Source organism: Callithrix jacchus, chromosome 11, assembly GCF_049354715.1.
Source record: "Callithrix jacchus isolate 240 chromosome 11, calJac240_pri, whole genome shotgun sequence".
NCBI classification, from domain to species: domain Eukaryota; kingdom Metazoa; phylum Chordata; class Mammalia; order Primates; family Cebidae; genus Callithrix; species Callithrix jacchus.
Window position 1 is genome coordinate 1,162,684 of NC_133512.1, and position 15,865 is coordinate 1,178,548.

General features: G+C 40.6%; 1 protein-coding gene across 21 annotated transcripts in view; it reads right to left on the reverse strand.

The window, feature by feature from the left end:
* The window catches only part of PDE1C (phosphodiesterase 1C), a 689,353-nt gene that overhangs the window by 274,154 nt on the left and 399,334 nt on the right, over positions 1 to 15,865 (reverse strand). For 2 of the 21 annotated variants that reach the window (XM_078342154.1, XM_035253119.3), the window contains one exon: positions 1 to 15,865. This exon is cut by the window's right edge. The exons of the other annotated variants lie outside the window; for them this stretch is intronic. In XM_078342154.1, coding sequence (XP_078198280.1) covers positions 1 to 35 — 35 coding nt within the window. In that variant the 5' untranslated portion in view covers positions 36 to 15,865. 21 annotated transcript variants of the gene reach the window in all.

Here is a 15,865-nt window from a genome sequence, read left to right on the forward strand (position 1 = left end):
CTTTGTGGCGTCTTTCTTCCAATACATGCCCACATGTACTGTTAAGATTTAAGTGGTTTCACACTGTGACGATATAAAACAATGTCAACATATCTCAGCTTTCTCGCAGATGGAGAACAGCTGTGACTTTCCTCCCCATTTGATCATGATGTTACCATTCCTGATCATTCAGTATGAATGTTTACCTCAAGAGATAATTGCTCTTTTCTGGCTAACGTTTGAGTCAGTTGGCTTAAAGATGCTCGGAACAAAGCATTCTGGGATAGCAACGGATCAAAGTCCAAGCTTGACTGCAATGAGGAGGGCAGACAGGGAACCTAGAAGGGCATGGTTGCAGTTATGGGGCACTGTAAATTAGGAGGGAACAAGAAAGAGAGGCACGGAGACAGAGGGCATATCTCAAGTCTCGTAAGTGATCAACTTGAAAGCAAGTGAATGGATGAACAGCCTCTGTAAGTCTGATTTTTTCTTATTGCACAATATGAGATATAAAAGGCCTGGGTGTGGAAAATTAAAGAAAGAAATTTTGAAGGAGTCTCATAAAAACTTGCAGAAGCATAGAAAACATTAGCAAAACACAAACAGCTTGAATTCCAAGACACAAAAAATATGAAATACAGTAAAAAATGAATGAAACAGAAAATCAAAAGGCCTGAGCTCTGCTAAAACTTATCCTTGCTTCATGAGATGTTGACAAGTCTTTTAATCTTTCTCCGTTTCTTCCTCATCAGTAAAAAGAAAATGATGAACTAAAGTGACCTCTTAACAACAACAACAATTTTAAAAACTGGCCACATATGCAATAGCCCTGAGTCTTCCCTTCTGGGGAAGTGTGTGCTTTAAAAAGCAAACAACCCTCTTATGAGTATGTCTTCCCAACATCCCTGTGTGGAAGACAGAATAAATCGTTAACCTCAAACGAAGGGCAACTAGAAAGTGGAAATTCCATGTTGCTACTGAATCAATGCTGGAGTCTAATATTTAAGTCCCATTCTCCTGTATTTCCTGAGAGTCACCAAAACAGTAGCAAGTGCACCAAGCCCAGGGGAAGCCGCATACAGAGGCAAAGCAACAATCACAATATGTGGTGGAAACGGTCAGTTTCCCTGATGTGCTGTATCTAATTTTATTTTATGGTCTTGAGAAGCCCCGAAATTTCATAATGTCTTAGTTTTCTCACCTGGATGTGTGATTAATATTCTCAAAACTACCTTTGTCATAAAAAGATGCCAATGCTGGCTGGGCGTGGTGGCTTATGCCTGTAACCCCAACACTTTGGGAGGCCAAGGCGGGCGGATCACAAGTTCAGGAGATTGAGACCAACCTAGCTAACATAGTGAAACCCTGTCTCTACTAAAAATACAAAAAATTATCTGGGCATGGTGGCATGCACCTGTAGTCCCAGCTACTAGGGAGGCTGAGGCAGGAGAATTGCTTGAACCCAGGAGGTGAAGGTTGCGGTGAGCTGAGATTGCGCCACTGCATTCCAGCCTGGGCGACAGAGTGAGACTCCATCTCAAAAGAAAAAGATACCAAACCTTTTTTGAAAATACCAAAAATTGAAGCATTTCAGAATAAAAAGTACCAGTTTTGAGAGGTAATGTGCTTCATGGAAATAGCACTGAACTTGGAATAAGAAAAAAAAAATGGTTTTGAAAGCAGGTTTGCGATCATGAGCCAGGTGACCCTATGACCTCTCCGTTTTCTCATATGATAAGTGCAAGATTTTAAATTTGCCCTGTCCACCCCAAGATTGCCAAATTTAAGTGAAATGATCAAAGGCATGGCCTTTCTTGAACTATATATAGTACTATATATGTACAGTAGGCTAGGCAAAGTGAATTCTTCATAGCCTCACCATAATCGTAATTGCAAGGAACCTAATTACTTTTCACTCTCCCTCAGGTCGTTAACTTTCACAGGTCCAAAAACTAAATCAGGAAACTTCACAAGTTCCTCAGAAGGTGAAAGAATATCTACAAAAGAGGTGAATTCAGCCTAAGTTTCATAACCCGAGGCAAATCCAGGAAGAGTAACAGCACAATTACAAAGAGTAACTTTTCAATTACCACTCTTACCTGGCTGGTAAGACAACAGGAGAAGGTGTTAATAAATTCTTGTTCACCAACGACTCCACACTGCAGAAACTTCCCGGCCCTACTGAAAAAGTCATAGAAGCCTGTCTGCAACAACTTGGGTCCTTATTCATGGAACAAAAAAAAAACCCACGTGGTCAGGACTGACCCTGATAATGCTCATTAGAAATGTTTTCAGTCTTATATCTCACACAGGCTTGTCCTGGAGAAAAGCATCTTTGCTAGTTTCATGTAAATGCTTGCTTCCAGATCGTATTTTGGACATCTTTTTTTCTTTCATTTTTTTTTTTATTCAGAAAGGCAAGGTTTTTTTGTTTGTTTTTTTCTGAATACTCCCTGCATTCCCATTAACTATAGGTGTAGCTACTGCCCAAGAGATTCCTAAAATTATAGTGAGAAGAAAGGGGAAGGGAAGGAGCCACTGAAGCCCCTCTTGGTCAGAGGTCTATTTTGTGAAACGCCTGATGGACAAGATAGTCAATTATGCAATTTTTGTTTTGAAGACCCAAAACACGAACTTGCACACCTCCCTGCAATGATTCATCCTCCACCGCACCCCCTATGCCCAGAAGCCCTGTTTTACAGCAGAGAATATTTCTCCAACATATTTCCAATTCTACATCTAAATCCATGTAACAGTAAGCCATTTTTTAAATTATGTCTTAAATTACCACGTAATTGTCATATTCTGCTCCTATTTTTGCATCAAGTTTTTTGTTGTTGTGCTTTGTTTGTTTTAGTCTCATTCCCTCTAGATTTTGGCTTTGGGAAAATTGATTGAATTGCCAGTTCCTCATGGGCAGGAATAGATTTTCTACTCAACTTTGAAATTCCCCACAGAACCAAGAAGAGTGTTACAGCTACACAGAGTGAACGCTGCTGAGAGCTGATGGGCAAATTGGTCTCCTAGCAAAGGGCACCAAATCTAGAACCAAAACCAACAGACAAAAAGCATCAGTTCCGATCTTTTATCACCCTCCAGGCCAAACACATGCCTTTGTATTTGTTCATGGTTTCTGGCTGACCCACATTCCCTCCCTCCATCTACTGGAAGTGCAGGCTGCCTATTTAGAGAGTAGGAAGACCCTTAGCAATGGGTGCAGGTGCCAAAAAGCATAGGTTTCTTGGGCGGCCTGCGTTACCCCAAGAGGGACATCTGCTTAGCAGGAAGCTTCCACTATGTGCCAGCCTTCAGAACCATCTGTCTCTTTACACTTCCGGACACACACACACACACACACACACACTTCCATGCGTCCACCGGGTGTGAAAACTAAGTTGAGAGATAGAAGCCGCCAACATAAGTCTCCCTTGCAGCAGAGCTTGGAGGGGTGCATGATAAAGAAACGTTGTGATTATTCTATGGGCTTGGCATCCCTGGATGGAGGAAAGTTTTCTCACCCCACCCATACCCCTCCAGCCCAGCCCCAAGCTAGAACAGCAACTTATAGGCCTGAAAGACTTAATAACATCACTCACAATGACCTTCAAAACAAAATTTCAAGGCAATAGCTCTGATACAAAGTCTTCAAACACTCAGAAAAATGCCTCTCTTCAAACTGCTTTCATAAGGGGAAATTAGAGAGGCAAAAGGGAAAGTGTCTTTTCCATGGGTGACCTTTTAATCACAAGGATTGGTTGATCTGATGAGGTGATTAGAGAATAAGGTCAGTGAGACTAAGGTCACACAAGACAGACACACGTAAGCCATGGGCTGGGGGCCTTCAGGGGCTTGTCCTACTAATGTCTGTCTGTGCGCGCATGCGAGCATCTGCACACACCTGTGTATGGAAGAGCAGGACGTGGATCGTGCCGCTTCGATGGATCCAGCATCTCTCTGCTGAGGCACATTGTTAGACTGACATCCAAGATGTGAAATCTGTTTAACTGTTTGAAAAACGTTATAGTGATTTTATAATTTATGTCTCATTTTAAGAAATATTTGGAAACTCAAGAGGCAGTTTAAAAAAGAGAAAAGAGAGTAATAAGAAATTCTGAAAAGAGGGAGATGATAATACCAGATATCAGAGACAAGAATTACTGCAATGAGCACTCAATCTGGCTCTGCAGTCAAGAAAAAAGAGCATAATGAGAAGTGACAGAGTCCTCAGCATCGAAGAAAAGAGAACATTATCAGTGTACAGAAAGGTAGGTCTCTCTGGACTGAATTTTAGGAGAAATTTATTGCACAGAAATATAGAGATGGACTGATAGGTGGGCAAATATTGACAAAACATTAAATAAAAACAAATAGAGCTTCGCGAAGCAAGTCAGCACAGAAATTTTAAATACGGGCTTTTTAGTAGACATGACTGGGTTCAAATTAGGATCTACAACATTGGACAAATTACCTAAGCACATCAAGTTTTTAATTTCTTAGCTCTAAAATGGAGGTGATGGTACACACCTCTCAAGCTTATCATGAGGATTAAATAACAAGGCGCAGGTAAAGAATCTTACACAGTATCTGGCTAGCAGACGTATAAGAAATGTTGGCTCCACCTCCCGTCCCTCACTCCCACCCACAATGGTTAGATTCAGGTCTTTTTGTGGATAGAACAGAAATCAGAGACCTAATGCCCTTGAAGCATTTCCTCAGAAAGTGTAGGTACTACAATAGTCTGACTATATTGCCAGCTGGATGCAACAACAGAGCTTGGAGAACCTGCAGGGATGGTGGCTGGCCTGTCTCTTATACTGACAATGCTGTTAACACAATGAAGGGGTGTCAAGACTCGGCTATCTGGAAAGTACTTAAACGGTAGATGCTCATCAAAGATAACTTCACGTTTGAGACACCCATTGTCAAGCAGTGGTATTAACATCCTTTGAGTGTCTCACCCAGATAGCGGACCATCCCACCTCCACAGAGAGGGTTGGATGACTATAGATAAAGCCATGTCTTTGTCTCAAAGAAAACATTCATGTGACTCTCTCAAATGCTTAGACAATGATGAATTGAGTTCCAGAACTCTGCATCATAAAGCATTAGAGCATAATTTGAACTTGGAATATATGAGAATAAATGTTCTTTACTTTAAAAACCACAAAAAAACACACCTCTATGTGGCTGTTAGAAACATCTTATTTTTAATGCATTGTCACCAGATGGAAAAATGAATGCGTGCATTATTAGATGGACGCATAAATACGTACCAATCTTTTACCACGTCTGACTCTACTGTTGGCCTCTGTGCATATTTTATGTCCAGCAAAGGAAACCAAAGGTCATATGCTGAATGATCATTGTCAATTACACTTGTACACATCTTGGTGCAACTGTAAGTTTACATTAGTGATCCATAAAAGAACCTTTGAACTAAATAATCCCACATGATCAGGTATACAGTCCATAGTACAGTTAAAGGAACAGAAGCAGAAAATAACCATTAGAAGAAAAATGATGGTAATTTAGTCATCATATACATCATGGTTTGAACATAACTAACAATTTCATTAACACAAAAATTCTAATACTAAAAGTTCTTTAGCTAAATAAAGAACTAACCAAAATTTATTTCCACAGCCAAAATCTAGCCCCTGGCAAGTTTTATAATATCTGTACATTTTCTCAAGTGGTCAAAGCAAATCAACAGTTTAATTACAGCAACTCTGTGCAAAAGCCACTGCAGCCAAGCAGGTCACAGCCAAGGGTGCTGTGTCACCTCCCAAAGACTGGGCAGCCAGAAAAACCTCAGATCATTTGCAAGTACTGAAACATGAAGGAAATGTTGGTAACAAAAGAGCCGATATACTCAGAGAATTTTCAGAAACTCTTTCCTATGTAGACCCTTTCTCATCTTCCTAAAGACACAATCATTCATTCCCTCAATATTTCCGGCTTGCTCACTGTATGCCTGGCACTGCTAGGCAAGGGGAGGGGACAGTGGTGGGCAGAGTCATATTAGACGCAGGGACAGCCCTTCTAGAACTCACAGACATTCTCAGACCTAAGCATAAATTCAGGGTACAGTTCTATGGAAGTAAAGGGCTTAGAATCAAAACGCAGATCCATTAATACGCAAATGTGCTCTTCATAAGAACGTATCATAGGTTGCATATGCTCAAATTACACTTGGGAAAATGATCCAACACAGCTGACACACTGCATTACCACTCTGTTTAAACCCCTATCTCAAGGTCCCACAGCCAGAGTAAGGGCAGAGGAACTGTGCAACACCATGCTCAGTAGAGCCCCACAGAGCCTGGAGAAAGCACCAGGAAACTACAAGACCCAGCTCTCGGACCCTGAAGCCACTTCACACTCAGCTTCAAGAAAAGCCCCATATAACACTCATAAATTATTAAATCTCTTGATTGCATGGCAGATCAGGAGCCACGAGTGAAAGGCACTCCTACATGGATACAAAAACATCTTCAGGCAAGAGACAGATGAACTCAAGGTGAGATATCAACATTAAGACATCACATGTTTTTTACACTTTTCCATATACAACTTCAAAACATTTACAGTGAGACATGCCTTAAAGTTTTGGTAAAGTAAGGAACCCTCACACACAGAGCAGTCATGAGAAAAACAAATCATTCAGCAATTATTTACTGAGTTCAACAGCTGAGCATGGCTGTTGCTGGGGAAGAAAAGCAGATCCCAGGAGTGGTGGGAAGAACAGGCACAAGCGCCCCCAATACAAAAGGTTTCTGTGCAAAGGCAAGGAGTTAGAGGGGAGAGTTGAGAGAATCAAATCACAAAACAGTTCTGCCACTTCCCACTTCCTACGGCATGAATCTGATAAGCTGCTCAGACCCTCTGAGCTCCCACGTTCTCATCTGTAAAAAGGGTGATACCCACTGGACCCCTTCCTTACACCTTATACAAAAACTAACTCCAGATGGGTTAAAGATTTAAATATAAGAATTAACACCATACAAACCCTAAAAGAAAATCAAGGCAACGCCATCTGGGACACAGGCACAAGCAAGGAATTCAATGAGTGAATTAATGCAATGAGCTCAGAATGGTTGGTAGCATCTGGCACATTGTGAGAACTCAAGACAAGTCAACTCTATCATCGCTATATTCCTGATGCTATAAGAGGGAGACAAGATGGTTAGGGGAAGGTTTTGAAGGAAGAATAGGATTTTATCAGCAAAGGCTGGTGAAGGAGACAGCATAGACACCAAGCAAGGGGAGAAGCACAGAAGAGGCAGGAGAGTGGTCTGGGAGAGACGAGCCCATGATGGCGGCCACACCCCCTCATCATCTGTTTCTGCTTCATTCAGTTCCTGAGCTACTCACAAACAGCTTAGAACCCTCTCACCAGCTCAGACACAGCAAGAGGAATGAGAATCAGAGAATGGGGAAGGTGTCCAAGATGAGCCCTGGACATGTACCATGAGACTCTTCATAACCCCAGCCTTGCCCACTACCACCTCCAGCCTCCATTCGCTGACGGGGTTGTCTGGTATCCTGGAACCAGAGCCCCTTTCTGAAGTCATTTAGTTCAAGCTCCAGTACAGCCTCCACACCAGTTCATATGGAATATATTTACTTTTTAAAAATATATTTTTGCTTTTACAGAACACTTTAGCAGGAAATAATTTTTAAAACCCATCCCTGAAAAAGACTACTACTTGCTATCAAAAATTAAAAGGTCAAAATTGATCTCTCCATGTTCGTGTGCATGTACCTGTGTATCCGTGTGTGTGTGTGTGTGTGTGTGTGCGCGCATGGGTGTGTGTGCATGTGTGTGTGTGCGTAGGTGTAGGACTTGGAGACAGCAAAAACATTAAGTGACTGGGGAGGGATAGGCTGGAGAGAAATGCCAAATGTGGGTGAAGGGGAGGAAGGCAGCAAAACACACTGCCATGTGTGTACCTATGCAACTATATTGCATGTTCTGCACATGTACCCCAAAACCTAAAATGCAATTAAAAAAAAAAAGTTTAGCCTAATGGTGGGGGAAAGAATTTCACCTTGCAATTAAAAATTAATTGGAAACCGTAAAAAAAAAAAGTCACAGTTACATCTGAAGTCAAGAAGCTTATGTTTTGGTGCACAAATGATTATATGCTTCTTTCTTATTATAGGAAATTATTTGTGTGTTTTTGAAAAGAAGTTTGAATAGCATCCTGATGGAGAAAGATGACGTTATGGAAGGGAATTAGAATGCCAATCCCTAACCTGTCCCTTGGTAGCTACTATGGTTTTAATGTTTTTGTTTCTCCAAAATTTATATGCTGAAACCTAACACCCAAGGTGATCGTGTTAAGAGATGGAGTCTTTGGGAGGCGATTACAGCATTGAGGGCTCCACTTTAATGAGATTGCTTGTTGTTTTGCCATATGAGGACAAAGCAAGAAGATGCCATTTGTAAGAAATAGATCCCTCACCAGACATTAAATCTACCAGTGCCTTAATCTTAGACTTTCCACCTCTAGAATTTTGAGAAATAAATTTCTGTTCTTTATAAAAAAAACATTAAGTGAAAAAATAAGGCGTACAATTGTACATAACATAATTGCACTGTGTAAAAGAATGGATATGCATATATGCCAGCATGTGAATAAGAATTCTTAAAGAATACGAAAGAAAAAGTTTATGGTGATTTTCCTTTGGAGAGTAGGACTGAGAAATCTACAGTGGAAAAAATATGAACTTTTCACTTAATGCACTTTTGTATCCTTTAATTTTATACTATGCATATGTACTATTTTAAAAGCTGTTTTTAAGTAAGTTTTAAAAATAAACAAAAAATCCCGTATCAGGAGTTGATTCTAATGCCTGAACAAAAGTATGTATTTCTGATACATAGTAAGTTACTGGTAAGTGGCAGCTGCCTATGGGTCCTGTTATCATTTGTATTATTACTGTGTATCAAAGTTATTTATGTGCATGAGATCTTCCCTGTGAGGCTGTGAGCTCCATGAGCACAACTTCGGTCAGGACTGGCCCTGGCATACACAGCGTACACACCACTTCCAACAAAGGAGTGCATCACTTCAGACTTACTTAACCAACACCCACAGGAGAGAATGACCGCCCAGCAACCCCATCAGTGAGGGAGTAAATGGACCCTTATCTACACTTTGCAAGTTAGGAAAGTGAGGACCAGTGGTGTCATATAAAAAAGTAAAAAGAAAAACATTAGGCAAGGAACTCCAACAAAATTCAAGTCCCAAGACTCCAAGGCAGAACTTCCCATCAGCAAACATTAAAACACAATAGATCTGGCTGGGCACAGTGGCTCATGCCTTGATCCCAGCATTTTGGGAGGCCAAGGCAGGTGGATCGCTTGAGGTCAGGAGTTTGAGATCAGCCTGGCCAAGATGGTGAAACCCTGCTTGTACTAAAATACAAAAATTAGTTGGGCATGGTGGCAGGTAGGTATAATCCCAGGTAGGAGGCTGAGGCAGGAGAATTGCTTGAACCCAGGAGGCAGAGGTTACAGTGAGCTGAGATCACACCACTACACTTCAGCCTGGGTGACAGAGCAAGACTCCATCTCAACGCAGCAAAAAGAAAAAAAAAATAGATCTAACTTAGTGCTGAAGACTAAGACAACTAAGACATGGGCTTTCTAAAACAGATCAATGACAATTATTTCATTGTACACATATGTACGTAAGTTTCTCCCCTGAAACTAATAAGTCACCCTAGAGACACATACACATGTTCATGGATTCCAAACATGAAGACAGTGAAGAAAAGAATCACAGTCCTAAATATCTACAGGGAGCACACACAGGAGAGTCTTGCTAACCAGCAGAGAAGCAGGAGGCACCATGGTGCTGGGGGGCTGACAGCCGAGAATAGTCACCTAGTTGAAGGTAGTCTCCTCCACATGACCTTGGGCAAGCTATTGATCCTCTATGGGCCTCAGTTTCCTCATCTGTGAAATAGGGCATGATCCAGGTACCTATTTTACAGAGTCCATTTCAGGGATTAAACGAGAGTATAGGTGTAAAAAGTGATTAGAACAATGCCGGACATAAAAGGCACTCGACAAATGTTAGTTGTGTGGTTTTTTGCATCCAGTATTATTAAACAAAAACCATGGCCAGAGATCACACACACACACACACACACACACACACACCACACACACCAGCTCCATCCCAACAATAATTATTTGCCACCTCTTACGATATTTTGCACAGAGTTCTATTATAATATTTAAAATATATATTAAAATTCGTGGTGTGCACATCTGTCCCTCTTCCTTTGAACTAGGTATTTCCTGAAACCAAAACAGGTTCTTCATACCTGGAAAGTGCTCATATGTGTTTGTTTAAAATGTCAACATGGAATGAAAAAGTTTAATCATTTAGACTAACACAGTGATAACTACAAGCAATATTCTAAAAGTTGAAATAGTTCACCGCAAAAGTAGTATCTATAAATAAAGCTAACTTACGCTCTGAGGCCTACTAATATACTAAACCATCGGCACTGCAGCTTCTCTTGATGGTCATCAATTTCATTTCTGCAAAGTTTAAGCCTGCACATTGGAGCAAATGAATTCAGTTCACCAAGGAGCCCAGCCTACCACAGAACTACTCAGAGATCCAATCAACAGCTTCTCTCTGTCATAAGGAAATGCAGACTCCCTTTAATAAGTGCAGTTGCTGGGATCAGTTTTTTTTCTCACAGACAGGGTGATGGGGCATACATGAAGGAATTGACAGTGAAAGCTCTAGCTCGTTTCCGGAAATTATGGTAGAATTCTATGAGTGAAACAACTACTACTTTAATATCTCTGCCACGTAGATGGTGAGATTTTGAGCTCCAAGAGTACATTAATCACAAACCTTATTCTGTTTCTGTGTAATGAAATCATATTTGTCCTCAGATGCAGCTGTGTGGTTCAAGATAAAACACTGCATAGTAAAATGCTTATTGTCTTTAAATGTAAGTTCCATTCATCATGGAGGCTAGACTCCTTCCTTGCCTAAAGCCAGTAATATGTCTTTTGGATGAAGCATAAACTTTGGGAGTTAATTACTTTATTACATGGCATGGCCCATCCATTGTAACAACATAGTTATGACTGGATTCAGCTATTGCAGTCATTCAATCCAACCTCATTTACAAAACACAGTTTGTGCCTACTGCCTCCACAGAGGCCATAGAAAAATGGTTCTAGAAGCCATTTGTTCATGTTGTAGGAACTGTGTACTGAGTGCCTACCATATGCTACTCACTGTTTCAGATTCTCTGGCTACTGAAGAAGATAGAAAAACATTTTTACTCTTTATGGGGTTTAATACGTATGAGAGGTTAGTGAGAGTAGACAGAAAATAAACAACTAATTTCAGATAACAATTTATTAAGAAGAATGAAGAAGGCCTTTCTGAGGAGGTGAAATGTGAATCATGCAAAAGGGGCATCTGTGCAGACTGCCCTCTGTATGGAATGTAACATGGCTGCTCTGTACGTGTTTATGTGGAGCTCTGTAGACGCCATATTGATCAGTTCGCCAGAAAGCCACAGCCAAGACAGGTGATGAGGACTTGAACTTAGTTCCTTGCACCCAAATCCCTGGATCCCAAGATCACTGGAAAGATCTTGTCAGACCCTTGAGTGCAGTTCAGATGCTTGGAGAAAGCCTCCGTCATTTAATGGGTTGTGAACACAAATAAAGAAACACGAACACAAGAAACCTGAGAAAAATCAATACAGCAAATTAGACTATTTGAACCTCTGATGATCTTATTAAAAATGATATCTCTTCTCTAAATTTCACCTGAGGTGGAATGGACTACAAAGGCCTAGAGAAGGCAACCAAGGAGTCCATAGACAGAGTAGACTCTTACTGCATACAGGCCACTGGTGTCCACTCCCCCTTTCCTCTGGCAGTGGAATCCTCATTTCATCACTCATCATCAGACCATGTGCTTAGAGAAGACCCTACTCCAAGCTCCAAGAGGGAAAGCCTAACCCAGACCTGGTCAGTGCACACACTGAGCATCCCTTCTCCAGGAACTGTTAAGGGATAAGCATGTGACCCAAGTTCCACTAGTCCGAGTGAGTCCTGGGGTTTCTGCAAGGGTTACTAGAGACTTTTTTCCTGCTGGATTTGAACCTGGGGTCTTGAGGCCTAGCTGCAACAGATAAACCTGGCAGAGAGCAAAGCCTCTTTAGAGCAGGGATGTAGGAAGATGGAGTGAGACACCTGGTCTTCATGCCTTCATCTGAGCTTCTGGATCAACCCACACCTAAATCCCATATGCTCTCAGATTCTCCAGTTCCTTCATTAATAAATTATGTTTTTATTTCTGATACTAATTTAAGGATTTTCTAACACATGCCACAACAGTTCAAGTATATATGCTAGGTAAATTATTTTCAATACTAAATTATTGAGAACAGAATATACTTCTTAACATATTTGAAGAGCCATTTGCAGAGAAATCTAGATTGTTAGTAAGAGAAAACTGATGTCTCTTCTGATTTCTTTATTTGATACATGCTATGTGTTCATATTGGTGCTAGCTCCTATGGAGGAAGAAATGGATAAAACATTGCCTCCCTGGATTCAAAGTGCATATCCTATAGCCTAGCACTGTTACCAATCTTTTACTGATCCATAGCACTTTGTTTGCTAAAAAGCACCTTTAAAAGGCTGAACTTCAGGTCCATAGAATTGGAGTGAATTGATCAAAACCCCTGGCCATCGGCTCTCATCATTACTCCACAAGTGGCACCTTTTGATCAAGTGCCCACTCAAATCATCTCATTTCATGTTCACAACTGGATAAAAATATGGAGATTCCGAAAAATCACACAAACCTCACCAGATCTAGAATTTTAACTGTGTTCTTCCTTTTCCCGCTCTTCTGCCTCTTAATGTAAGTGTAAAAGAAGGGGTCCCTCCAATCACACCAGAAGGAGGCTGGTGTGTTTGAAGGGTATCACTAGCATAGACTCTTCAACACTAAGCTTACATCCAGAGTCTTGGGGTTGCTTCTCGTCTACTGCTAATTTGGCATTTTTAAATGTGCTCATTTTAAAGAAGTTGTGTATAAGTTCAGAATCTGCATTTAGTACCTTTTTTTCTGCACACATTGGTAGTCACAGACACACTTAAATGTTCAAGCCAGACTTAAATTCTTCCAGTACTATAAAAGATATCTTAAAATATTCTTGAAAAATAATTTTTCAAAAGTCACTTTTTAAAAATGTCATTATTGCCTTTCTTTAGTGGCATTTTCTTTTTGCAGATCAATAATAAGTCTATTGTTCCTTTCCTGGTTCCACTGGTTCCAACTGAAAATACAAACAGGTAAGAGAAGGCACAGATGTTTTGTTTGTTTAATCTGGAAATAAAATCACCTAAAAAAAATGCCATTTAAAATTTTGCAGGTAATTGATTTCTACTTCTTTGCCTTAAACTACTCTCTTGTTTTCTTAGCATGTTAATTTGGCGAAGTAGTTTCACTTCATAGGAACAATGCTCTCCCGAAGAATTAATGTTCTCTGGCATTGGCTGATCAATTTGAAAAAATTATTGTCTTATTTTTCATAAAACAGAAAATCCTCCCCCATACTATATAATTCAAGGAGGGGGTAGAATATATAAAATGTCCTTTTACAGGAAATAAATGTTTCCACAGTGGTGGATGTTTATAGGGGAAATAAGCCATTGCTGTGTGTCAGATCCTTCAGACACCATCAGTAGACCTGGGTCAGAGGCCCTGTCCAAGGAGGACTCCACTGCCAGGCCCATCACTTATGGTTGGTACTGGCAGTACAAGATGCAGTGATACCATTTCCCTTAGAAGGATAAGAGCTCAATGTTGGTATGTTTTTCTTCTACTCACAGGCACAGCAGGAGACAAAACCATGATGAAATTCCGTAAACATGCAAGTTGGGTATATAAGAGAAACATGGTTGATGCTGCCAAAATTGGCACTTGTGGCCAAGAAAGGTGAGAAACAGAGAGAAACTGTGGCCCATGAAGCCACCGAAGACAGTAAAAAAGAAGGGTGCCATGATGCAAAGTGTTCCATCTATGGAGTCAGCCAAGGCAGACCTAAATCTTGGCTCTGCCATTCTCCAGCTACAATGCTCTTTAGCAAGATAAGAGCCCAGCATCTGGCATATTAACACTTCCGTTGTAGAGGACTCCCTTCCTCCCCACTTCCATTCATTTTCTGTGATGCTCTTTGCTGTAATCATAGTGCTGTGTCTTCCAAGATTTATCTTAATTTTTATGATATTCAAGGGCATGCACCATGACTAAAATAAGTGAGTATGGAATTTGGAATTCCATAGGCAACCCATCTTTCATAAAATCAGTTTAACTAACTCTATTAGGACCCAAAAAGGTCTTAAAGACAGAACTTATCTGACTATGTCAGAGTCCACTGCTTGCCATTTTCTGTTCAATATCACATAGGCCATGTGTCCTAAAAAAATAAGCTTGACCCTTGATGCTGCTGCTTAGATTTAAAAATAATAGCAAATAATAAAATAAAATAAGCTTGACCCTCAAAAATGTCCCACTAACTCTTTACTCCAAAGAGCCACCTCAGCACATCTACCACACTGGCCTCCTAGCTCTTTCCTAACAGAACTTCGGCCCACTGATGTTTAAGATACTGTAAATCAGATCGGTTTTACAATCCCAGGTCTTGTGGCTGGGATCAGAAATATGACTAAAGGAGGCCACAAGAAGGAATCACGTGTAAAACATGGCTTGAATTATTTTTTAAAATATCAGAGGCTTACTATGAGACAAATCATCAAGCTAGCTGACAACAGATATAATGTTCAGCCACTTCCGGTGTGTGCCTTTTCTGCCCACACTGTATTTATTTGCACACAAATACCACCAATGTCACCACCACTGTCACTAGTCCCAATTAGCCTTATTGCTCTCCGTGGCATTGAACACAACTAGTCATTCCACATATTTTACTTTTTTACTTTATCTTATGCCTCATTCTAGTAGCATGGAAACTCAAATAAATCACTGATTTGTTTATTTTTCATTTCTATACCCTCAATACCTAAAATGGTACGTGCCACAGGGCAGACATTCAAAAAATGTTTGTTGACTGAATGGCAAGATCTAATATTTTTTGAGACATTCTCTCTAAAAAGACTATCATGGGGTGTAAAAGCCAATATAAAAGGGATTTTAGAACAAAGCGTTTCAGAGAAACTTGTACGATAAATAGTAAAAATGTGTATCTACAAACAAAATAACTAGATATCAATTCAAGCATGGTTTTTGGTCTTGTTTACACCATTCCTTCAATGAATACTTACTGCAAACACCCCTTTGCAGCTGTCTGCTATAGCCCTGTGGCTATTCAGACCCAATCTACCCATGAGCAACATGCCAGATAGAAAAGCAGCTATGGATGGTCTGGTGACATTTGCGTCAAGCCCCATGCCACTACCTCCTTGGCTTCGCTTCCAAACCGCTGCAATTTTAGTCCATATCCATCCAGTTTCTGCCTCTTGACTGTCTCCAGTTTTCATCACAGCTTGTACCTTCTGAATTTGTTGACTTGATGCTACTTCTAGGCTTGACCTTTACTGTTCATCAAGGTTTCTGGGCCAGGCACATCCCATTAGGGATCCTTTTCACATATGCCTTCCCTGGGTAGAAAAAGCAACTCTAGGTCCAGTGTCTGATGAACTACACTTGGGTGCAAGTGCACCTACCAGGCCCACCTTGGTCCCCACTATTGGGTTCAGATATTTAAACCACAACACTATTTCATAGGTAACCACCTTGAAGACACATGAAAAACTGGATCAAATAAACTGAAGGATACCATAAACTGAAGGGTACCA